We start from the raw sequence: 19,801 nt of genomic DNA, 5'->3' as shown, positions 1-19,801 counted from the left end.
GAAATCTTGGGTTTGTGTTTCCACAGAAAAGGAAGTTCAACTCATGGAACTTTTAAAAATGACAGCTATAAACCTATGTATGCACACACACACACACATGTACATGCATTCAGTCACCTGTATGTACACATTTCTCTATCAGCTTTGTATTTTTTCTCTCACTTTTGTTTGACAGCTCGAGATTATCCTTGGATCCTGAAAACCAAGAGACCAGACAAGCTGCGAGATGCACTCAAGGAGGTGGAGGTATGGTTCAGAAAGCTTCAAGCACAGCAACATCTAATCTGCTTTTCAAGCCTCTTTCAGCAGCTTTAATTTTCATAAAGATCCAGCTCTCCCAGTGATGATAAATGTGCTTTTGTCTGGTGGGCTCTTCTGAAACAGCTGCATCTTTGTGTGGCATTTTTTCATCTGTAAACTGGAAAATCAGAAGTCTGTTAACTGATAGTGACAATGTGTGCTGCCAACTCCACTCTCTTGTTTTTCGTTGTCCTCCAGGACTTACTGCAGAACAGTCCATGTGTGCTGAGCAAATGGAAGAACAAACATACCTGTCAGGTACAGTGTCATCAAAAGGTCTTGCAGTGTTCTGGTGCTTAACAGTGGTGGGAGCAGGAGTGTTAAAATGTTCACTCAGAAAATCACTGGATTTTTTCTTTTTAATATGTGTGCTCTTGTTAAGTAAGTTGGGTTTACTTAAATTTCTACATGAAGACATGCTTCAAATAAAAAAACTGGTGTCTATCAACACAAAGAAATTACATTAAAAGGCCTGATTCTGTGAGATGAGGTTGATGATGATTGCTATTATTATTGTTAATTACTGTTATTGTTTTTATTACTATTATTGTTTGGGGAAACTGAAAACATCCTGCACCTCAAAATAGCAGACTGAGGGAGCAGCTATGTATTAAAATACATAGAGAGGTCTGGAATCTGTGTTATATTATTTTAATGTCTTGATTTTCTATGTATCTGCCACAAATCTTTTTACTTAACGCTTGTGTAATATGGAAGGGAAGTTATAACTTGAAACTGAGTAGATCATGAATCAAGTTATGGAATAAAAGATATTGTGACATAGCACACATATAGTTATGTTCTCTGGCTATATGAGTTCCACATTTCCTGTACAAGAAACCCTTTTTCACATTCCCACTAAGACAGAACTGTAGGGCAGGAACATGAAGTGCTCTATAATCATGTATTTCTTCTGAAAAACATATGTAGTGAATTTCAGATGTTTATACAACCTTCATGAGGAAATGTATCATATTTGAAACTGCTTTGGCACAGGGAATACTTGTCAATATTACTGTCTCAAAAAAGGAACTTTGTCTTCTAATTTTTATGCTTTTTCAGACTCATAATTTTTTTCTTCTTATTCAAGTAGTTCCAAATGCGTGTCAGCAGAATGGTTGTCAAATATCCAGACACTGTACAGCTAAAATTCCAGAAATGCCTTTAAGAATAGCAAAACTTTTAAATGCTTGACATGCCAAATGGTATGTAGTCTTTTCATATCAATAATAAAAATATGATTGTCTAAGCTACATTTGCCTATCAGATCTTACTGCTAGTAAATGTATATCATTCACATACAAATTACGTAGTATACATCTGTGAATGGTAATCTTCTAGAGCTGATTTAAATATTAATTGCTAATTTGGGGGAATCATTTTTTCCTGTTATTATTGCTCTGATTAGGAAAGGAATTTGGTTAAGAAATACCAAGTCAATTAGCTGTGAGTGCATTCATTTGCATCCCAGTTTGCTGTCTCTTCATTTGCTTGCCTTGTCCATTCTTCCTTTACCATTTTCCCTCCCCTCCCATTCATCAGCATCCACCTGCAGTGTGTGTACAATGCATACTTTGGAAAAGTTAATTTCTTGCCATGATGTGTTGTCCTGCCTTTGCAATACAACACCTCTGGCTGACTATCAGTTCTGTTAAACTCTTCTTTATTTTTTGACTTCACATCCTCCAAGTTATTTCAGGCTTGCAGCAGCATGAATGAGACAAATACAATTTAACTTATTTCTTCTACAGGATGGGAAAGAAAAGAGATGGGTGTTTTCATCTTAGTATATTCAGTATTGAACCATGTAAGGGGGTGGTTTAATAAATTGAGTATTTGGGGTGTTTTTTCAGATGGCTTCTAAGGCCAGAATATAAATGATGGGATAGTTTATAACATAACCAGAGTGGAAGTTATAGATAAAAATCATAGTCGTTTCTCTGTCCTCAAATTCTGCTTTCTGTTTCTCAATCACAAACCAAAATGTCTTTTGTTTAATAGTGACTGATTATTGAAATCTCCAACAAGGGTTAGAATGTTTTGCCAAAACAATTGTGTTATTCCATTTTCTGTCTTCCTGAAAATAAAAGACCTCCAACAAATGAAAATAAAATAGAGAAAAATTAATCACTTGGAAGAGTCTAGAACAGAAAAGCTGGCTTCTATCAATTTTGATGTCAGATGGTTTGTTTTTCTGCTGCTCATCTGTCTTTGAGCATTTGGCAGCAATAATTGGACTGTCCCTCTTTGATGCAAAAGTTCTGAAGCTTCTGGAGAAGATGTTGTAGTTTTATTTTTTAATTCGAAGTGGAATACTAATTAACTGTTTCAGCAGACAGTGCTTATCATGCAATGGTGTCATCTGTGGCATAACACTGCTGTATTCACAGCCTTTTTTGGATGAATACCAGAGCTAGTGGGAAGAGTCCATATTTGCATTAACTTTGGAGAGTTAAAGCAATGTGTCAGACAAACAGCATGAAGAACATGTAGGAAATTACTCTGGTTTTCATAATTTCAATGTTTATGGCTAAATTTGAGCATATGGTTTTAATTATAGTCTTTATTTTTCGTTTGTTTTTCTAGCAATACAATGTCAAATAAACTTCTTAGTAGAAATTAAAATATTTAACTCAACAGCCACATTCTCCCATTTCTCATTAAGCGTTATTTATATTTGAATCTGCCATATCTGTAGCTGAACCAGGAGCTGTTTCCCTCTCTATTGTAATAACAATGTGCCATCCATCCAAAAACTCATCCAAAAACCTTGAGTGGGACAAATGGAAAGAGAACTGAAGGTGATGCAATGAAAACAAGACTATTCTTTAAAAGAGTACTGTGATTTCCCTCAGATTTTGTGTTAAACAAACATAGGGCTGCTGCCAGAGTGCCTTTTGTAAGTATAAATATACCTAAATATAATATATTCTTAATATACCACTATTCCTAATGCCTAAAGAGTGGGATCACTCTTCCTCTAACACTTCCATCTTAGAAGTGGCCCACAGGCAGAAATTTGAGGGCTGGAATTTTAAATGTGCATCAGCTAAAAAATAAGTGTGCTATCATATTAACTGTTTATGTGCAAATGGCCAATTAGACTTCATGCATATGCCCCAAGGAGAAATCCAGTTGTTTTGCCTGCGGATATCTTGTCCATTGCATGAGTGAATTTCTCAAAGTTGGCTTTTCTGTATGAGTTTTACCTAGAATGACCATGATGCTGGCCTGGTTTTCTACCTTTGCTGGTATTTGATTTTATGCATCAAAATTTATCCTATTGCTTTTGTTTGTTTGTTTGTTTTGGTGAGCAATCAGTGCATTAGAAGTTCCATATTGACCTCCTTGTCCATTGCCAAAAAACCCCAATGGGCTTTATTTTTGCAGTCCTAAGTGGACATTCCAGCACTGCTTAGAGCTTCTGAAATAGATGATGTGCCAGTTCATGGAAATATAACCTCGGCACTACAGGGATTTTTGTCAAGAAGCTTGCTCTCCTATTTAAAAGAGCTTAGTTGAGTCCTGAGATCTTCTCTTTAGCTCTGTTCCAATAGGATCTGAACCCACACCATTTCTGTGTGGTTCTTCTGACCCCCAACTCTGATGACCTGTGTTGAGTTGCTGAAATAATCCTGTAATCTTCAGTTAGCTGATGTCAAAGGAAAAGAAATAGACCATAAAAGAAGGATGACAGGAAAAAAGACAAGAAGTCTTTACAATAAGTTGCCACTGTACTCCTCAGCTTTTCCTGCCAAGGAGTAATAACCTAAGGAAATTATTTTATCAGTATTGTTGAGTTTACTGAGCTCAGCTCTGGCTGCTTCTTGTCTTGGTCTCCTTCTGTAATTCTTTGGAATGCTTTTAAGTTTTGCCACAAAATCATGAAATTTCCCTATGAAATGATGCCATTGGTTAAGCTTTGGTTTTACAATATAAAGCAGTAAAAATAAATGAGATCTAGCTGAGACATTTGACTTCCAAATTTTTTTCAGTGCTACATTTGCATTGTGATGTTGAATTAAGCACATACCAACATTGTTATACAGTTGATTGTATAAAAGCCAAGCACTAGCTATGAATCATATCTGTTACCTGCTAATGAAAAAGATTTATGTACATTTTGCTAAATTGTTTTGATTTCATTTAGTTGTATTTGTGTTGCAATTGACGTATGTGTATAAATAGCTTTTCTGTTGCCATCGTGGACATACTTAGAACTGGATTCTGAATTGAGATCCACAGCAACATTTTCTTGCTTGTTCCATCAGCTACAATGCCCATTAGCAAACTGATGTAGCAAGGCACGTGGTGACAGAGCATATTTGATATGAAATCCAAGACATTTCTGTCTAGAACACATGAGAAGCCAGCACTCATCCCCAGTTACTGAGAGGAGCACTGCCCTCATATTAAATTCTTTTGGTTGTTTTTGATCACAGCCATTAATGTGCCGTGTGGTTTGAGATATTTGGAGCTAGAAGTACAAATGCATTGATTATTGTGAAACAGTAACATGTAACAACAATAACTTCATCTGTAATAAGGCATGCAACACAGTAATTATGGTGGGGTGGCTAAGAAAGCAATCTGGAATGAAGAGGTGGGGAAAAACCCTGGGAACCTGCTCGGACAAGAAGTGCTTTGCAATTCTCTTCTCCTTTTGCATATTCCTTTGTCAGTTGGGCTCTCTAAGGGAAAACAGTTTGCAGCAATATTTTTTAACAGGCATATTTTCCTTCTCTTCCAATTTTAATCAGATAGAAGCAAATCCTGGCTTTGCTCCACAGGTATCTTTTTAGGTAGAAGGGCTGATAAGCAGCTGAGCTGCATGAATGAGAAGTCAAGGGCTCAGGCTTCTGAGGATAAAGGGATCCACTTAAGTAGATGCTTAAGTTGTACTAAAGTCCATAAGTCATGAACCTGTACTTAAGTCCTTTGCTTAATAAGAACTATCTCAAATATATATTGGAGCCCTTTGCTTTCGGGGAAGGGAAGGGCTAAGTCTTCCCATGGTATCCTCTGCTGCTTATGCCTTTCTTGCTCAGTGGAGAACAATTTTTGGCATATAAAATACATAATCCTTTCTGTCGAAGTCTTCACATTCAACTCCTTGGTAACAGAGAAATTAAGTGGCCCTTCCTTCCCAGCGTGTAAAATAACCAGGTGCCCAAACATTTCGCTCATTTGCATTCAAGCACTCTGCCTTATTCTTCCAACAGGTATGAAGTCATGCTTTCATATTTTGGTTAGGAACACCTTGTGACTTTTTAAGCTCTGGAGATAGCTCTTCTGATTTTATTTCTCCCATCACAGTGCTTCAGTCTGAAAAATTTATGATGTGTTTCGTCATAGCGAATTTCTTTCCCAAATTTAATATCTGTTAGGTGGAATGATGTAGTGCCTTGTGTAAATAATGCCTCTTACATTGGCTTTTATTCCTTAGCATTGATGGGCTTTTCCTTTGGGGTGGGATCACTGTGTATTCCTGTTCAAGCCAAGTTTGCAATCTTCTCTATTTGCTTTATATTCATTCATGCTTGTGGCTGGACTGCTCCCATCCACCAAAATATGAGCTTAACTATGCAAACTTATGTGTAACAGCACCTAAATCTTATTATCATGGAGCAGTCTTTGCAAGCCTGCACAGTGTAGCAAATTGAAATAGTGGTTTCAATTTGAGCACATAAATATTTTCTTTTTTACAGAATATTTTTAATGAAAGATAGCACAGAATCGTAGAATCATTTAGGGTTGAGAAGACCTTTAGTAGTGAGTCCAGCTGTTAACCTGATGCTCCAAAATTCATGACTAAAGCCTGCCCTTGAGTTCTACATCGACACATCTTTAATACCTCCAGGGGTGGTGACTCCACCACTGCCCTGTTTTCTTTAAGTGCCTGCTTGTACTGTATGGTAAACTCTAAGAACTAATTTTTTTTAAAAATCTCAGTTCTAATCCAAAGCATTTCTAAAGGGAGAGGGATGAAATACTAACCTTGCATGGCAACATAGTGTGTAAAGTCTCTGATTAACTTTTTAAATTTAGATTCTAAAAGTTCCTGGAAGAATGAACTTAAACCTATGGATAAACCACACCAAGTTATTATAACAAAAATTTGTTAAAATACAATTTAAGATCTCTCAAATATCTCAAAGTTCTGTGGAGAATGATGAAAAAGAATGTTTTGCTGTAAAATGAAGGAAGGAGGCAGCATAATGGGTGAAACAGTAAAGGTAGTGGAAATGATGCTCCATTTACCTACTCAGTGATTCTGTCATGACACAGTGATAGCACAGAGATATACACAATACTGAAAATCCATAACACTGCTTTAATGACTAGTTTCATAGATGTAAAGCAAAGCACACCCATTAGCACTTTTTCTATTTCTATAAATGTCTTGTCATGAAACACTGGAGAGGTTTTCATTGATTTCCATTCTAGCTCTGTAACAGGTGCCATTTATGCCATTACCAGGAAATTAATACATGGACATAAAATGAATTTACACCATCTCTCTTCTTGGCACATAGGACTGAAAGATCAGGGGGTGTTTCACTCGCCTCTATCAGGCTGATATCCAATCAGTTATTTAGAACTGAGCTTTCTGGAGTATTTATGTGACGTTCCCTTCATTGTTGCTTACATCACAGTTTGGTAGCTCCTGGGTTTCAACCCTCACTTTTTCAGAGAATTATAGCCAACTATACTCAAACCTTGCTGGGCTTCATGTTACCAAGTCGGAAATAAATTGTGATTTTATCTAATCTAACTTCAACATAAGGACAAATTGAAGTTTTGAAAGATTGTAATAAAAGCTGCACGAGTGTAAGCGTGTCTAACATTTTTACTAGGACAAAACCTTAAAGGACATTTGTCATGACAGCGAATATTGAAACATTGACTATATATATATATATATCTCAAATGAATTTATGATTAGACTTTGGCAGGATGGGAGCTGATCATTTGTTCTTAGAAATTAATTTCACATCACAGGGTTTTTTATTAGTTTCTGCTTCACACATGACTAGAATTTATATTTTAAACATGTTGGTTAGAGGTGTTAGGGCAGGAAAATAATTTGGTTAAATAACACTTGTTCTCTTCTTTGGAGAGCACAGAGGTATAGTAATATAGCAAAATATGGATAAATGAGAGTTTCCATAACTAAATTATTGGGAGCACAGCATTGCACAAGGGATGGGCCCAGTTAGATCATTCCATTCCTGTCCCCCATACTTTTTATTTATTATACAATCCAGTAGATTTCACTGCAAGAAAATTCTAAAGATTATATTGCAACCATGTTTGTCTCACAGCTCCAGCACAGAACAAACAGGGTTTTTTTTTTCTTTTGCCAAATTCTCTTTCAAAAACAAGTGTTTGTTTAGTAGTTAAGTTTTTTAAAAGCACAGGAGTTTCTTTTAAAAATCTACTGTTAGATAGAATAAGAGCTGGAATCACAGATTCCTGGCCTTTGGTGGACCCTGTGGACTTGTCTGCAGAGGTCTTTTCGCTGAGAATTCCTTTTATGGGCTTTATTTTCTGGTTTCCTTTGCTGTAGCAGTTGCATTCAGAAAATGACTAATGGTTTAATTATGCAAAAATAAATGTTTTTCATAACTCCTCCCACTGAGCATTCTCTCTCTCATGGAAGATATTGCATAAGAGGGAGCTGATAAATACTGTCAGTTAGTCTTCATGATTATATGTATCATTTAATTTAAACTAATTAGGCATGAATATTCAATTAACTCTGAAATACCCCTGTCCAATGGTTTAAATTCTTTCTTTCTAAGAGAGACATCTAAAACATTATGTCAACAAGTGAATGGATTTATTGGGAGCTCACAGCTATCTCTGTGGTAGGGCGTAATTATTTATTTAAACAATGTATGAATGATCAGAAATAACAAGAACAGCACAAAGGTGCTGGCTTTAATCTGTGATAATCATATAGAATTATATTAAACCCTGCTTTATATATATATTTTTTATATGCAGGCTGTGCAGTTATTTTATACAGAAAATATCAGGTCTGTGGATGACCGAGTGATCAGTGTAATTCCTTCCCTCCTTCAGAACAGATTTTTGATCTTCATTTTTTACAGACAGTACATTTCAAGTAAAATTTGGGGACTTAGCTACTTCTTAGCTTACATTTAATTCAGTACATTTTAAGTTACATTTGGGGGCTTAGCTACTTCTTCAAGTGTTCAGCAATTGTAGTTCTTGTACCCTTATAATTCAGTGTTGAGTTACATCTCTCTCTTTTCGTTGAAAAACCTTTCCAAGTCATCATGAGACATCTTCCCATCAATGATAATTCATTTTTGCAATTTTGAAAATTAGATTACCCTGTAATGGGCAGCTGCTAATACACACCTTGGAACGTTTCGCTTTATTAATGACTTTTGATGGCTTGTTTTCTCCCTCTTTGGATCCAGCTCCTCTTTCACTCAGGTATTTTGGTGTCCCTAAGCCTTTCTGGGCCACAGCTGGAGAAGGTGGTGATTGACAGGACCCTGGTGGGGAAGCTCATCTCCAACACCATCAGTGATGGTAATTACACCCATGTGCAAATCAATTGCCTGCATTAACAATAGAGTGGAGAAACAGTATGTCAACAGGTAGACTAATTATTGCCACTGGGGACTTGCAAACACAACAAGTAATTGCATGTAATGCTATAGTTACAACCCTCAGGACTGAGAGGGCTTTAAGAATGATATTTAACCATCAAAGTTTTCAGGCTTGTCAAATGTTGCATGGGGTTTCTAAAATTCCAGTTTTTTATGCACTGTAATTGTTGTGAACGTGACATTTGAGCTTGTCATGTTTATTTCCTCAGCAGGAAAATGGGCTAGAACCAAACATCAGCCAATGGAATAATTGCACGGGATAGTTATTATTAAAGTTGTTATTAAAAAAGGCTGGAGAACATTTAGTTATGTGGAGGTGTTCTGATTTAGTGTCCTGATACCCAGAATCTCACTATTGTTGTTAACTAGTGACTGCTAAAAATTAAGTTTTCATTTAATGTGGAAGAAAGCTTAGAAAAAGGTCCCTGTTTTCCACAGCTTTAGGATATGACTCATGTCATTGAGAAATCAACTGGTATCTTGGCTTCTGCAGAAGCAGGAATATGGAATTTTGGTGTGAGCCATATTACATGTGCACTACCTTCCAAACTCTGTAAAAGTAGACCCACATGACATCCTTCTAGTAAGGATATGTGCTTAGTTCAGGTTTAATCTTTAGTGATTTAATTCTCTCTCTACCCAGGCATCTATTGAATATTAGCCTAGGTTTTAAGAAACTGCAATACTGTATCTCTCTGATCTTTACTTATCAATATATTGTAGGCTAGTCTTGAAAATTAACATTAATACAACTACATTAGTAAAATCTTTATTTATAAAAAAATAAACCCTGACCTCATTTTTAATGAATTAATTACACAGAGAGCATAAAGCACATTTATTATCCTCTTTTTTTTCACTCTTCACCTTAATTACTGGGCTACTAATTCCATCTATGATTTTTGCACTCTCTTTCTGGGGGAAGGAATTCCTACTTTCAGGTGACAAAAAGTAGGAAAGCATGGAATCTGAGGTTATTCCCAAATTGAAGTAGTTTGTGGAAATTATTTTGAATACTTTATCTTTAAAAAAATGATAAAAAATAAAGTATGTTGAAGCATGCCTTACTTTGGCTTAATATGTCATAGAAATTTTTTGTTCAGAAAATATTGCTAACTAAATGAGATTACAACTAAAACAAGAATAAAGCAACAAATATATTTTGCTATGTTTGGACAATTGTATTTATTATATAAATAACATGATATAATGTTTTGTGCTTGATTTCACTTATTCAAGATTTTCTTAAACCTCCATGTTTGCTAATACCCAAGTCTGTAGGTGAAATAAAACTGCCTCCGTTGAGTAAAAGCAAACCACTCAATAACTTTCATTGCAACGCTGTTTTTATTTTCATGAACAATAAAAGAAGGTGCTTTTGTTACCCACACAAATAGTGCTCAAAATACAAGTTTTTATATGGAACTATCTTAACATGAGAAAAATGAGATAATGTTGTCCTAGAGGAAATTAATTTTAATTCAATGAAACAGCACGTCTTTCCAAATCTGACTTCAAATTATGGTTGTGATTATAAAGTTGGCCGAGAGAAATTCTACATTTAGCACAAGAAGCCTGTATAAAAATAATAGTTCTTACTTCAGCAATTGTGTATATGTAGAAATGGATAAGGGTTACAATCTGCCAGAATTACTTATGAAATGTTGTAATTCTCATTCACAGTAGCAAGTCCTCTCAACATTTGGAATAAAGGTCAGATTGTGTGCACAAAATACAGAATTACTACTGCTTTTATAACCCTCCTACATTTAAGAAAGTGCTCCTGATTATTAATATTTATAGGCAAAATTTCAGCAGCATCAGAGGTATGCTGCAGCTCATTTTTAATGCAAACTATGTCTGTGAGGACATCAAAATATTTTAACTGCATATAATACATTGAGGATACCGTATTCAGTGGTTTTCAATTTTCCTGTGTGTGTAGGATCTCACTTATAGCTTCTGAATCACCTTATCAGATGCTTTATCACCTTTTTTTTTCCAAAAAAGTTTGTGTTCATGTTACATTTCAAAGGCAGTTTTTTGGCTCTAAACTCTCCCCTTTAGCATTTGCGTACCAGATACTTCAGAGTTGTGCCAGGACATGACTGCTGGAAAATGCAAGTGGTTATAAATCAGACTGAAGAAAAGCGAAGCTGAGTAGCCAGTTTTATGCTTATATGTAAGACTAAACTGTCAATCTACTTAAGGATATGCAAAACTTAGATATAAGATTCTGGGATATTAATAATAAAATATATTTTTTTAAAGTTTCTTTTTCAGAGGTTGTTCCACAGAGTTTTGTTTGTTTCTAAATCTGATTCCACTTTAATTGGCATTTTCCTCTTAGTAGAGGAGCCGGAGTTTACAGTCTGAGCTTTTTGGCTTTATTTTAAACCATCAGTGATCTGGTGACTCACTTCATACTCAAATCTCTCTTCAATTGTGGGTGCTGCTTGAATAACTGAGTAACACTTGGGAAAAGTCCTAGATACAATTTTCTAAGGAATTCTCATTGACAGGTTACTTAATCATGTTTATATTGAACTAATTTGGTCTAGCACCCCCTTATGATAACAGTGGGGATTCCACTAACCTTTTCCAGACCCCAAGAGAGTCTGTTCCATCTTCATTACTTGTATTGTTTGGGTGCCCCCCTGTGAAGCTTTCAGTGAATTCATAACCCCTCTAAAGCCTTATCCTGGGTGTAAAACCACCCTGATGACTGCAGCAGCACTAGGAACCTTACAGGGTCAAAATACCAAAATACACCTTGAGTACTAATTTGTATTTATCACCCTTAACACAAGCTAAGTTACATGAGGTCCATTTGCAAAGTACTGGTGGATGCAGCCATCAGAAAAAAAAAAAAATACTGAACCCTGAATACTGAGATGAAAATTAATGTGGAAGGGCATAAAATGTATATTTGGATGTAGTGGCATTTTGATATGAGATAATTTATTCAGGTGTGTGTAATCAGAGTATTCCCTAGGCTGTATTTCTCATTTCCAAGAGGGTCTTGACAGGATGACACACTGATATGTTTTAGGACATTGCAGGGCTTTCAAGTGTAATATTTAAGACACTCTCTTGAAAAAAATGGCATTTTGCAGTGTCTCAGTGCAGTGTTCACTACTTTCTTTTGTTCCTAGATACAGGTATTACAGTGCTGACTATTTTTATTTTGATTTTCAGCTGTTCTTACAGACAATTTCATCATCTTGTCATTTGAGGACCACAACCAACTCTGCTTTATTCAGTTTACAAAGACAATGGATTCTCCTGATGTAAACAAAAGGCTGGAAAAACTCTCCTGTTTGGACTCTAAGGTACAGCTGCCAGTGGACTGCAAACATTGCAGGAACCATACATCAAATATTGCAGGAACTATACATGAATCACTGATGTTCACTGATATTGTATAGCACATAAACTGCAAACCTTTATATACTTGACCAGAGAAACCCAAACTCTAAAAATGGCAGTTACTGAAGAGTAAAAAAAAAAAAAAAAAAAAAATTAGAATGGCATTCTGATTTAGAGTCAAAATACTGTGCCAAGGGATCCAGATTTCTACTGTGTTTATTTTCAGACACACATTTGAGTTACCCCTGCTCGATGGATTACCTTGTGTCCATTGAGCAGCAGTAAGTGACCCATGGCACATTCTTGGCATCTAACAAGCATGAAGCCAAGCCTGTGATGGTAAAAACTCAGTGTAAAAGATTTAAGTTAATGTGTTTTACCTCTTGTGTGCTGTGGGCTGAAAACACACACACATGGTCAGTTGCTGTGGCTCAGCTGATAAACACAAACACACAAAGCTCTGATAATTCAGTCATCTGCCTGAGGTCCAAGACTGTTGTAATTCTTTGCAGAAATCTTAATTTCCCCACTAGTTACAATAATGGTGATGTTGGGAGAGCTGCTTTTAGAATTAAGCCGCTGAGTGAGGAATTGAGATATAGAAGCTTGAGTTTCTCACCACTGGCCACCTGTGTGTGTGACCTTGGGCAAGTGACTTGGTGCCTGGGTGTCTCAATCCATGAGTTACACAGTGAAGATTGAAATGCCCCTTTTAGTGGGGCTGTGCCTTCACTACAGTGACAGCAGCAGCTGAAAGGTGGCCGAGAGAGAGCTGAGCTGAGCTTTAAACCACACCCAGTCTGGAGGTCGGTGGAAACCAGCCCATCTCAAGATGAATTTCATGTGTCGTGAATGGGTTGGGCTGGGTAGACATAACTTATTTCAACCATAAGCACTTTGGCATCAGGACACCACTTCTGTAGCTGGAAATGCTTGGTGCTACAACAATTTGAAAAAATAATGAGCCAAGGCAATTAATTTTGAACAGTGGAAGTAGGGAAGGGGCTGCATTCAATTCACTGCAAGAATGAAGAAGGGTCAAGCCTTTTCTCAAGAAATGTAGAAAGATGTTGTGAGCAAAAGAGAGAGTTTGTATTTATTTCAGACTGGGTAAACATTAAAGAAAACAATCTTGTGCTAGCAAATATTTTCCCCTTGACAGCCCCTCAGTAATTTACTTCTTCACATAAGGAAACCTGCATCTTCAAGGCAAGCTTTTTAAGGATATGTTTAATTTAAGTTTTGCCGTAATGTGTTTTAACTTCCTTGGTAGCGACACTTTCTGCTAGGATTAATATCTAATACATTTTCCAGGCTGTTTCAGTTCAGGGCCTCTTTTCAGCAATGGCTTGTGTTTGCAAGATTGATCCAACCTCTATAACGTGGATTTGAGACAGTTCACTGTTCACTGGGAACTGAGCTGATACATACTTTACTTTAAAATGCTGTGCCTCGTGCCTGGCCTGTGGCATTCATCGAGGCTGTGCTTTGGGAGCTCTGTGCTGGGGCTTTTTGCTTAATAGCACTAAAGTTTAACGAAGGAGCTGTGGTGAACTGCCTTTGTCATTGAAGTGTGAGGGCCACAGCTCCTGACTTAATGTTTAGGAAAAACCAGAAGTGTCTGCTGCACTCCTTAATAGGGTTGTTAAATTCAGTTCTTTGCTGACGCAGCTGAGCTTCTCAAAACACCTTCATGCTCAACATTAACTTCGCTTTCTCTTGAAATTGGTGGGAATCACTATGGAATATTTCTCCACCAGCTAAAAAAAAAAAAAGACATTTGCATTTTTTAATTGAATGTTCTTTTGTGTGAGGCTTGCTAGTTAGGCAGCTAAATATAATTTTTATTATCTTCAGAATTGCACCAGTGTGACACTGCAGAAAATATTATTCACTTCTGCAATAATATTGTGTCAGCTCTCTGCATTGATTTAGGGTTCTTCATGGCTGATTTTGGTCAAACTTCAAAAGCTGAAAGACCACAGACATAGCACCAGTGTCACTCTCAGTAGAAAAATAAGATGCTCCTCCATTGCAACTGTGCAAACTTGTATGTAACAATAACAAATGTTGTGGGTTTAGGGGGAAAAAAAAAGGTCCTTTAGAGTTGGGGTTTTGTTCAAGAGAAATTGAATGCAAAAGGTAGCGTGCACTGGTATAGAACTAACATGGGATTAAAACCTGGAGCCAAGATTCAGGAAATTTGATTGTAACCTTCATTTCTGCCTCTGAACTTTTTGGCGTGGTCTTGAGAAATGTAATATTTGGGTTTAAAGTCCCCTTTCTAAAATGAGGAAGGTGTTTGTAATGATATAATCAAATTTCTGTCGTATTATCATTGTCATGATAAGCAACCTCACATTGTTCAATGTCCAGGCTCATGGTGGGCAAAATTGGCAGCAGTGCTGGACTGCCAGAGTTCTGTCAATAATAAGAACAAGTCAACCATGCTTTCCTCCTCACAGCTTGATATTTATCCAAAAGTTGAGGGGTTTATGCAATGCTTGCCTAAATGAATTAATTAATCTCTCTATGCTCTTCCTTTCTAATTGATACCACTTTGAATTTTATTTGCACTTTGAAACAATAAAGGAAGACTTATTATATGAATCACTACAGTCTTGATGACCAGCAAAACAGAAAATCAAGTATTATTATTTGCCTTTTCTCAGAGACATGAGTCCATGCTTGAGAGTGACATGTCTAATGTAAGACATAAAGGTTGACAAAGATTTGTGGCTGTTATGATATGTGTGATTGTTATGAACAGTTAACACTACAATACAGGACTAATTAATACTTGTGGAAGTATTTGTGCCTTTCCAGCCTAATCAATGTGTTGGCACCAAATTAGCTATTCTAATTCAAGTAGCAGCTGCCTCCTAACTATTGTGTAATCTTTACCTGTTAAAATATTTTGACAAGTAAAATGCAGGATATTCTAAAAATATTGACTTTTTTCAAGTTTTTCCTGTCTCTGTTTTTTAAATCCATTTCAATTTACTGAAGGAGACAGAACAAGGAGTTAAATGTTTACCGTGAGAGAACAACATTGGTAATTACTTTGATTTCAGTTCCTTTTTATGTGTATTCACAGGATGAAGAGGTCAATAATATTATGACCATGCAAATAGAAAAGGGTTCTTTTTGACCATATAAAAAAACAGCAAAGGATTATTAAAGCATTAACCTTGATTTTAATGGCCTTGGTTGAGAGCTGAGATCACAATTTGGATGAGCCTGATTATTTACTAAATACAATACATAAATGCAACGGGTTCTTAACACCCATTGCACTCTGGCATTATCGCATTACTGCCAGCCTTTGTTGCCTTGCAGACAGGAATATGAAAGCAATCTGTCATGTAGTGAGACTGGCTCCAGAAGCATTTCCCTGATAAGAAGACCCCCTGCCCTTTGCTAGTGTCTGGTCCAGTAGGCTTAGCCATGCGCTTAATCCCCAGAAAGTGGTTCGATTATTGCTGACCAGCAATGGCAAGATAGTTTGGTTTTTTTTTTTCCCCTAGCTATCAACCTTCCATTAATTCCTTAAGCAGAAATGCGGTGCAATCTATATTTCCTTGGCATGTGTCACCCAGATGGTGTGCTGCTCATGTTTTCAAATAACCATGCTCCAAATAACAGAGTTTGAATAATAAATTCCACAAATCCTTCCTGGAGAAAGAGGCACAATTCTCCAGAGCTGCATAAACTTTACGCATGATGCTGTAGCTCATCCACATTATGCAGAGAAGTATATGTTCTTTTGCAAAGAGGATGTTTGCCTTGCCTTTCCTTAATTTGGGGAAGGAAGGAGGAAGATATATGTTTGCTTAAATGCTGGAGAATATATTTAATATTTGATTATGTCTTAAACACTAGCCTTAGCTCCGTGGTCAGCTTTGCAGAACTTGTCATTTAATATGGCTAAGCTTAAATCCTGTGTGGAGGTCGATGCTGTCAAGCAACCATGACTGTACATTTTGGTATTGATTGGAGTCATTGCAGTAAATTCCTTCTTAACTCATATTCCTTTCCATCCCAATCCCCTCCCCACAGATAAAAGAGTGAGCATGTCTTTCTGTCTGAGGAGATATTTTTCACGTTTGCAGACAGCCCCTATGAAGATATATGTACGCAGCACTCCATGTATATATACACATTATTTCTCACACATCCAAAGTAAATGCTCCCATTTGCTCCTACCATGCTGTTTGATCACCCCCAATATTTCCTGCATTTTATTTATTTTTTTTTTCTCTTCTTCCATCAGATTTCTTATATTGATATACTTGGACCAGAAGGTAGAAGGATGAAACGTCACCTGGCAATAAACTGTGTGCAAGATCTGGTCATTTGCTGGTGGTCAGCAACTAGTGATGGAGCATGGCCTTGGTCTCCTATTTCCTGTCAGAGGGACAGAGCCAACCTATTGCTATTAGGCTGTGCACATGGCAAATTGGAGGTAAAGTGTTGAGCTGTCTTGTTACATAATTTTTTTCGAGTTTGCTAACGAAAGAGCTTTTCAACTTAAATGCATATTTTGGTAGATGTAAAGAACAGATATGATTAAAATGTAAGACAGAAGATCAGCCATTCTAATAGTGAAAAACAAAGGTTTGTTATTTAACAGAAAAGCACCTTATTTACTGTGTTTACTATTTTCACATCAAAACTGTCAACCTGAGAAATGTAGCCAGGAAATGAGGTCTTTATCATGAAATAGCTTTGCTGCTGCTGAAACTGAAAATAGAAGTGTCAGAGTTCCACTAGAAAACTCTAATATGAATTAGCAATTGTAACTGTTGCATGTATGTCTGATGCAATTATTTTACATTGTCTGCAACATTAGCTGATGGGCAATTTGTATCTCATTCAAGTGTTTTTCATAAAATACTGGCTATGCCCAGATGGTGATTAACTTTTTGTTATGAGTGTTGGTCAAACCAGGGACTGATATGTTTCTCAGAGGAAAACTCCCCATCTACAGGTGGGAATGTAAGCTGTGAGTGAGGACAAAGCCACAAGCTGATCCTGCTCCTGACACCTGCTTAGCTTACATTTATAGGCAGATGTTTTCATTTATTTAATTTTTGTTTCATCTGTTTAAGGATATTTGAATCCAATTTGTTTTGTTAGGTAGAAATATAAAAATGAAGCTATCTGGGCATACTCTGAAAGATCCAGAGCCTGAATTTAGAAATGTAAAAGCTTTTCTGAACTAATATCTTGTACAGATGCTTCTGTATTTGGAATTTTATTTTTGGTTTATCTTTACCCACTTCTAATATGGACTAAAAAGGCACTGACTGTGTGAGAAGAGCACAAACTCCAGGATCAGCTGTGGAATAGCTGTTCTGGATTAGTTATTGCAGCCTATTTCCCTGTAGGGAAAACCCCTAAGTAACACTTAGCAATAAGCTACTCTTACAGACAGCATCCTCCTCTCTTTAATTAGGGAAGATGTAAATGTTTTAATGTCTTGAAACTATGACTTTGATAACTAATATTCATTTAAGTGAGATTCTTTTCCCTTGGGATTTCTCTACCTATTGAAAGTGAAGAGAAAAGGTAGCTGAGACAGCTTTTCTTTTCTTATTTCTGTCATTAGTCACTGTAGAATTGAAGTTTAAATTACTTCCAGCTCTGCCTTCTTTACTTCTTTTCAATTGACCTCTCTCCACTTGCGGTCATCTTTGACTCATCTCTCTCCTTTGCCTGATCTACACCTGCAGTTCTCCATTCCCCCTGCAGCTATGCCAAATCACATAGAAAAAATGACTCTGGGAGCTGAAATGTGAGGCTGTTCTTTGTAAGCTTTTCCAGCCTTGTGCCAGTTATTCTGAAACTTCATCCTACTAACATTTCAGACCTTCTTTTTTTACCATAGCTTCTGTATGTCCAGGTTCTGAGAGCAACATTCCCGTGCCTATTTTATTCCTTCCCATGTCTTCCAGAAATTTCCCTAGTGCCAGCATAGCCCTTTGCAGTCTAAGTTTCCTGGGATGGCTTTTAGAGACTCTTTTAAGGAATTAATAGAACCCACCCTATGAGTTTAAAGCTCTCTGTGTTTCCTTTTATATGTTTTAGGGAGATTTATAAAATCACAGCATTCCCCCATCTTTCATCATCTTTACACCTTGTTTTATCCTTTTCTGGTTTAAACTCTAGTCTAGTCCCAAGCACATCACTGGTGCTTTACACCATAGTGTAAATAATAATAAACATAATGATAATGTAAATGTATTACATATTATCATGTAAGTGATAATAAACATTCTTTGAGGCTTTAGGATTAAAGTCATAATAATTTTAATTTGGCCCATATAGCAACAGAAATAGAAGAAACTTCTTTTTAAAAGCAGCACTGCCAAATTTGACTGTTCAGTCACTTTCTCCTTTCTGATTCTTTGCCTGTGCTTTTCTGTTTTAATTCTTAGATCTTCAGATGAAATTTCTTTTCCTGTATTTATCAATAAAATACCAACCCACAGCTATGGAAAACTAAGTCATATATGAGTAACAAGGTGTGTTGCTGGTTGTCAATTAGGCTGTTCCATGTTCTTGGATGCTCAGGAAGGCTCAGGTCACTCTGCCTATACACTTTTAGCCTCTATGTCCATGATGAGTCACTCATGGTGCTGTTTGCTTGAGGGTTTTTTGTTGGATTTCTCTGAAGTGCCTCATGGGCAGGGATTAAATTCCTGTGCATGGATGGGAGAACGTCATAACACAGCAGATCTAGAATTAGCATCCATCCCCAGTCTGCATTTAGCTGAGGGACATTTTCCCCCTACTCTCTTGGAGGGGAGCTTTAATTTAACACCTTTAACTTCTGAAGGATATTTAATAGCTTATATGAGGGGAAAAAAAAGCATAGTTAGCATTTCTAGACAGCTTGTAAGCAGTTAGTGTCTAGATCAGGTACCACAAAAATACAGTGGTTCTGTAATCATGCTTATTTGCCTCTCTTTGCTCTAATCCCTTGCCATTTGTACTATTCCTCAGGTATAGATTTGAAATAAAAACTGGACATGCCATTGTTATTCATGGAAGTAAATCCATATTTATCATATTTTTCCAGTAATATTAATTTGCTGCCAGTGAAAAATTATCATCAGTGCAAGAAGAATGAGAAGTGTGAACTGTGAACTTACTCAGTTTAGAGCATTTATCAAAAAGAAGTGTAGTAAAGTAATACCACCAACATTTTACTTGAAGGTAGTAGTATCAGCTGGATAAAATAGCATTATTATCTAGAACTAGGAGAAAAACAGAAATTGCTGAATAACAAGACCACAAAGAGCTGTTGGGCATGTTGAGTTTATGAAACCGAGCCCAAGGGAATGAATGGGTGCTGCCCACAGCCATCACCTCAGTGCTGACCTACAGAAACCACAACACAAGCTGCTGCTGAGGCAGAGCAAAGGCAAATGGGCATTCATGTGGTACTGCTTCCTGCCTGGAAGAATTTTCTGAGTGAT

The 19,801-nt window shown here is 36.7% G+C and overlaps 1 protein-coding gene across 1 annotated transcript in view; it reads left to right on the top strand.

Annotated features, from left to right (window-relative positions):
• The window catches only part of WDPCP (WD repeat containing planar cell polarity effector), a 103,612-nt gene that overhangs the window by 4,501 nt on the left and 79,310 nt on the right, over positions 1 to 19,801 (top strand). The window contains exons 3-7 of the mRNA XM_066316460.1: positions 176 to 246; positions 499 to 558; positions 8,754 to 8,868; positions 12,147 to 12,280; positions 16,591 to 16,782. Of these exons, the coding sequence (XP_066172557.1) occupies positions 176 to 246; positions 499 to 558; positions 8,754 to 8,868; positions 12,147 to 12,280; positions 16,591 to 16,782 (572 nt within the window). The remainder of the gene's footprint in view (positions 1 to 175; positions 247 to 498; positions 559 to 8,753; positions 8,869 to 12,146; positions 12,281 to 16,590; positions 16,783 to 19,801) is intronic.

This window comes from Sylvia atricapilla, chromosome 3, assembly GCF_009819655.1.
Source record: "Sylvia atricapilla isolate bSylAtr1 chromosome 3, bSylAtr1.pri, whole genome shotgun sequence".
In the NCBI taxonomy this organism is placed as follows: Eukaryota; Metazoa; Chordata; class Aves; order Passeriformes; family Sylviidae; genus Sylvia; species Sylvia atricapilla.
The sequence above is the reverse complement of the archived record's forward strand: the minus strand, read 5'-3'. Positions and strand labels throughout refer to the sequence as shown.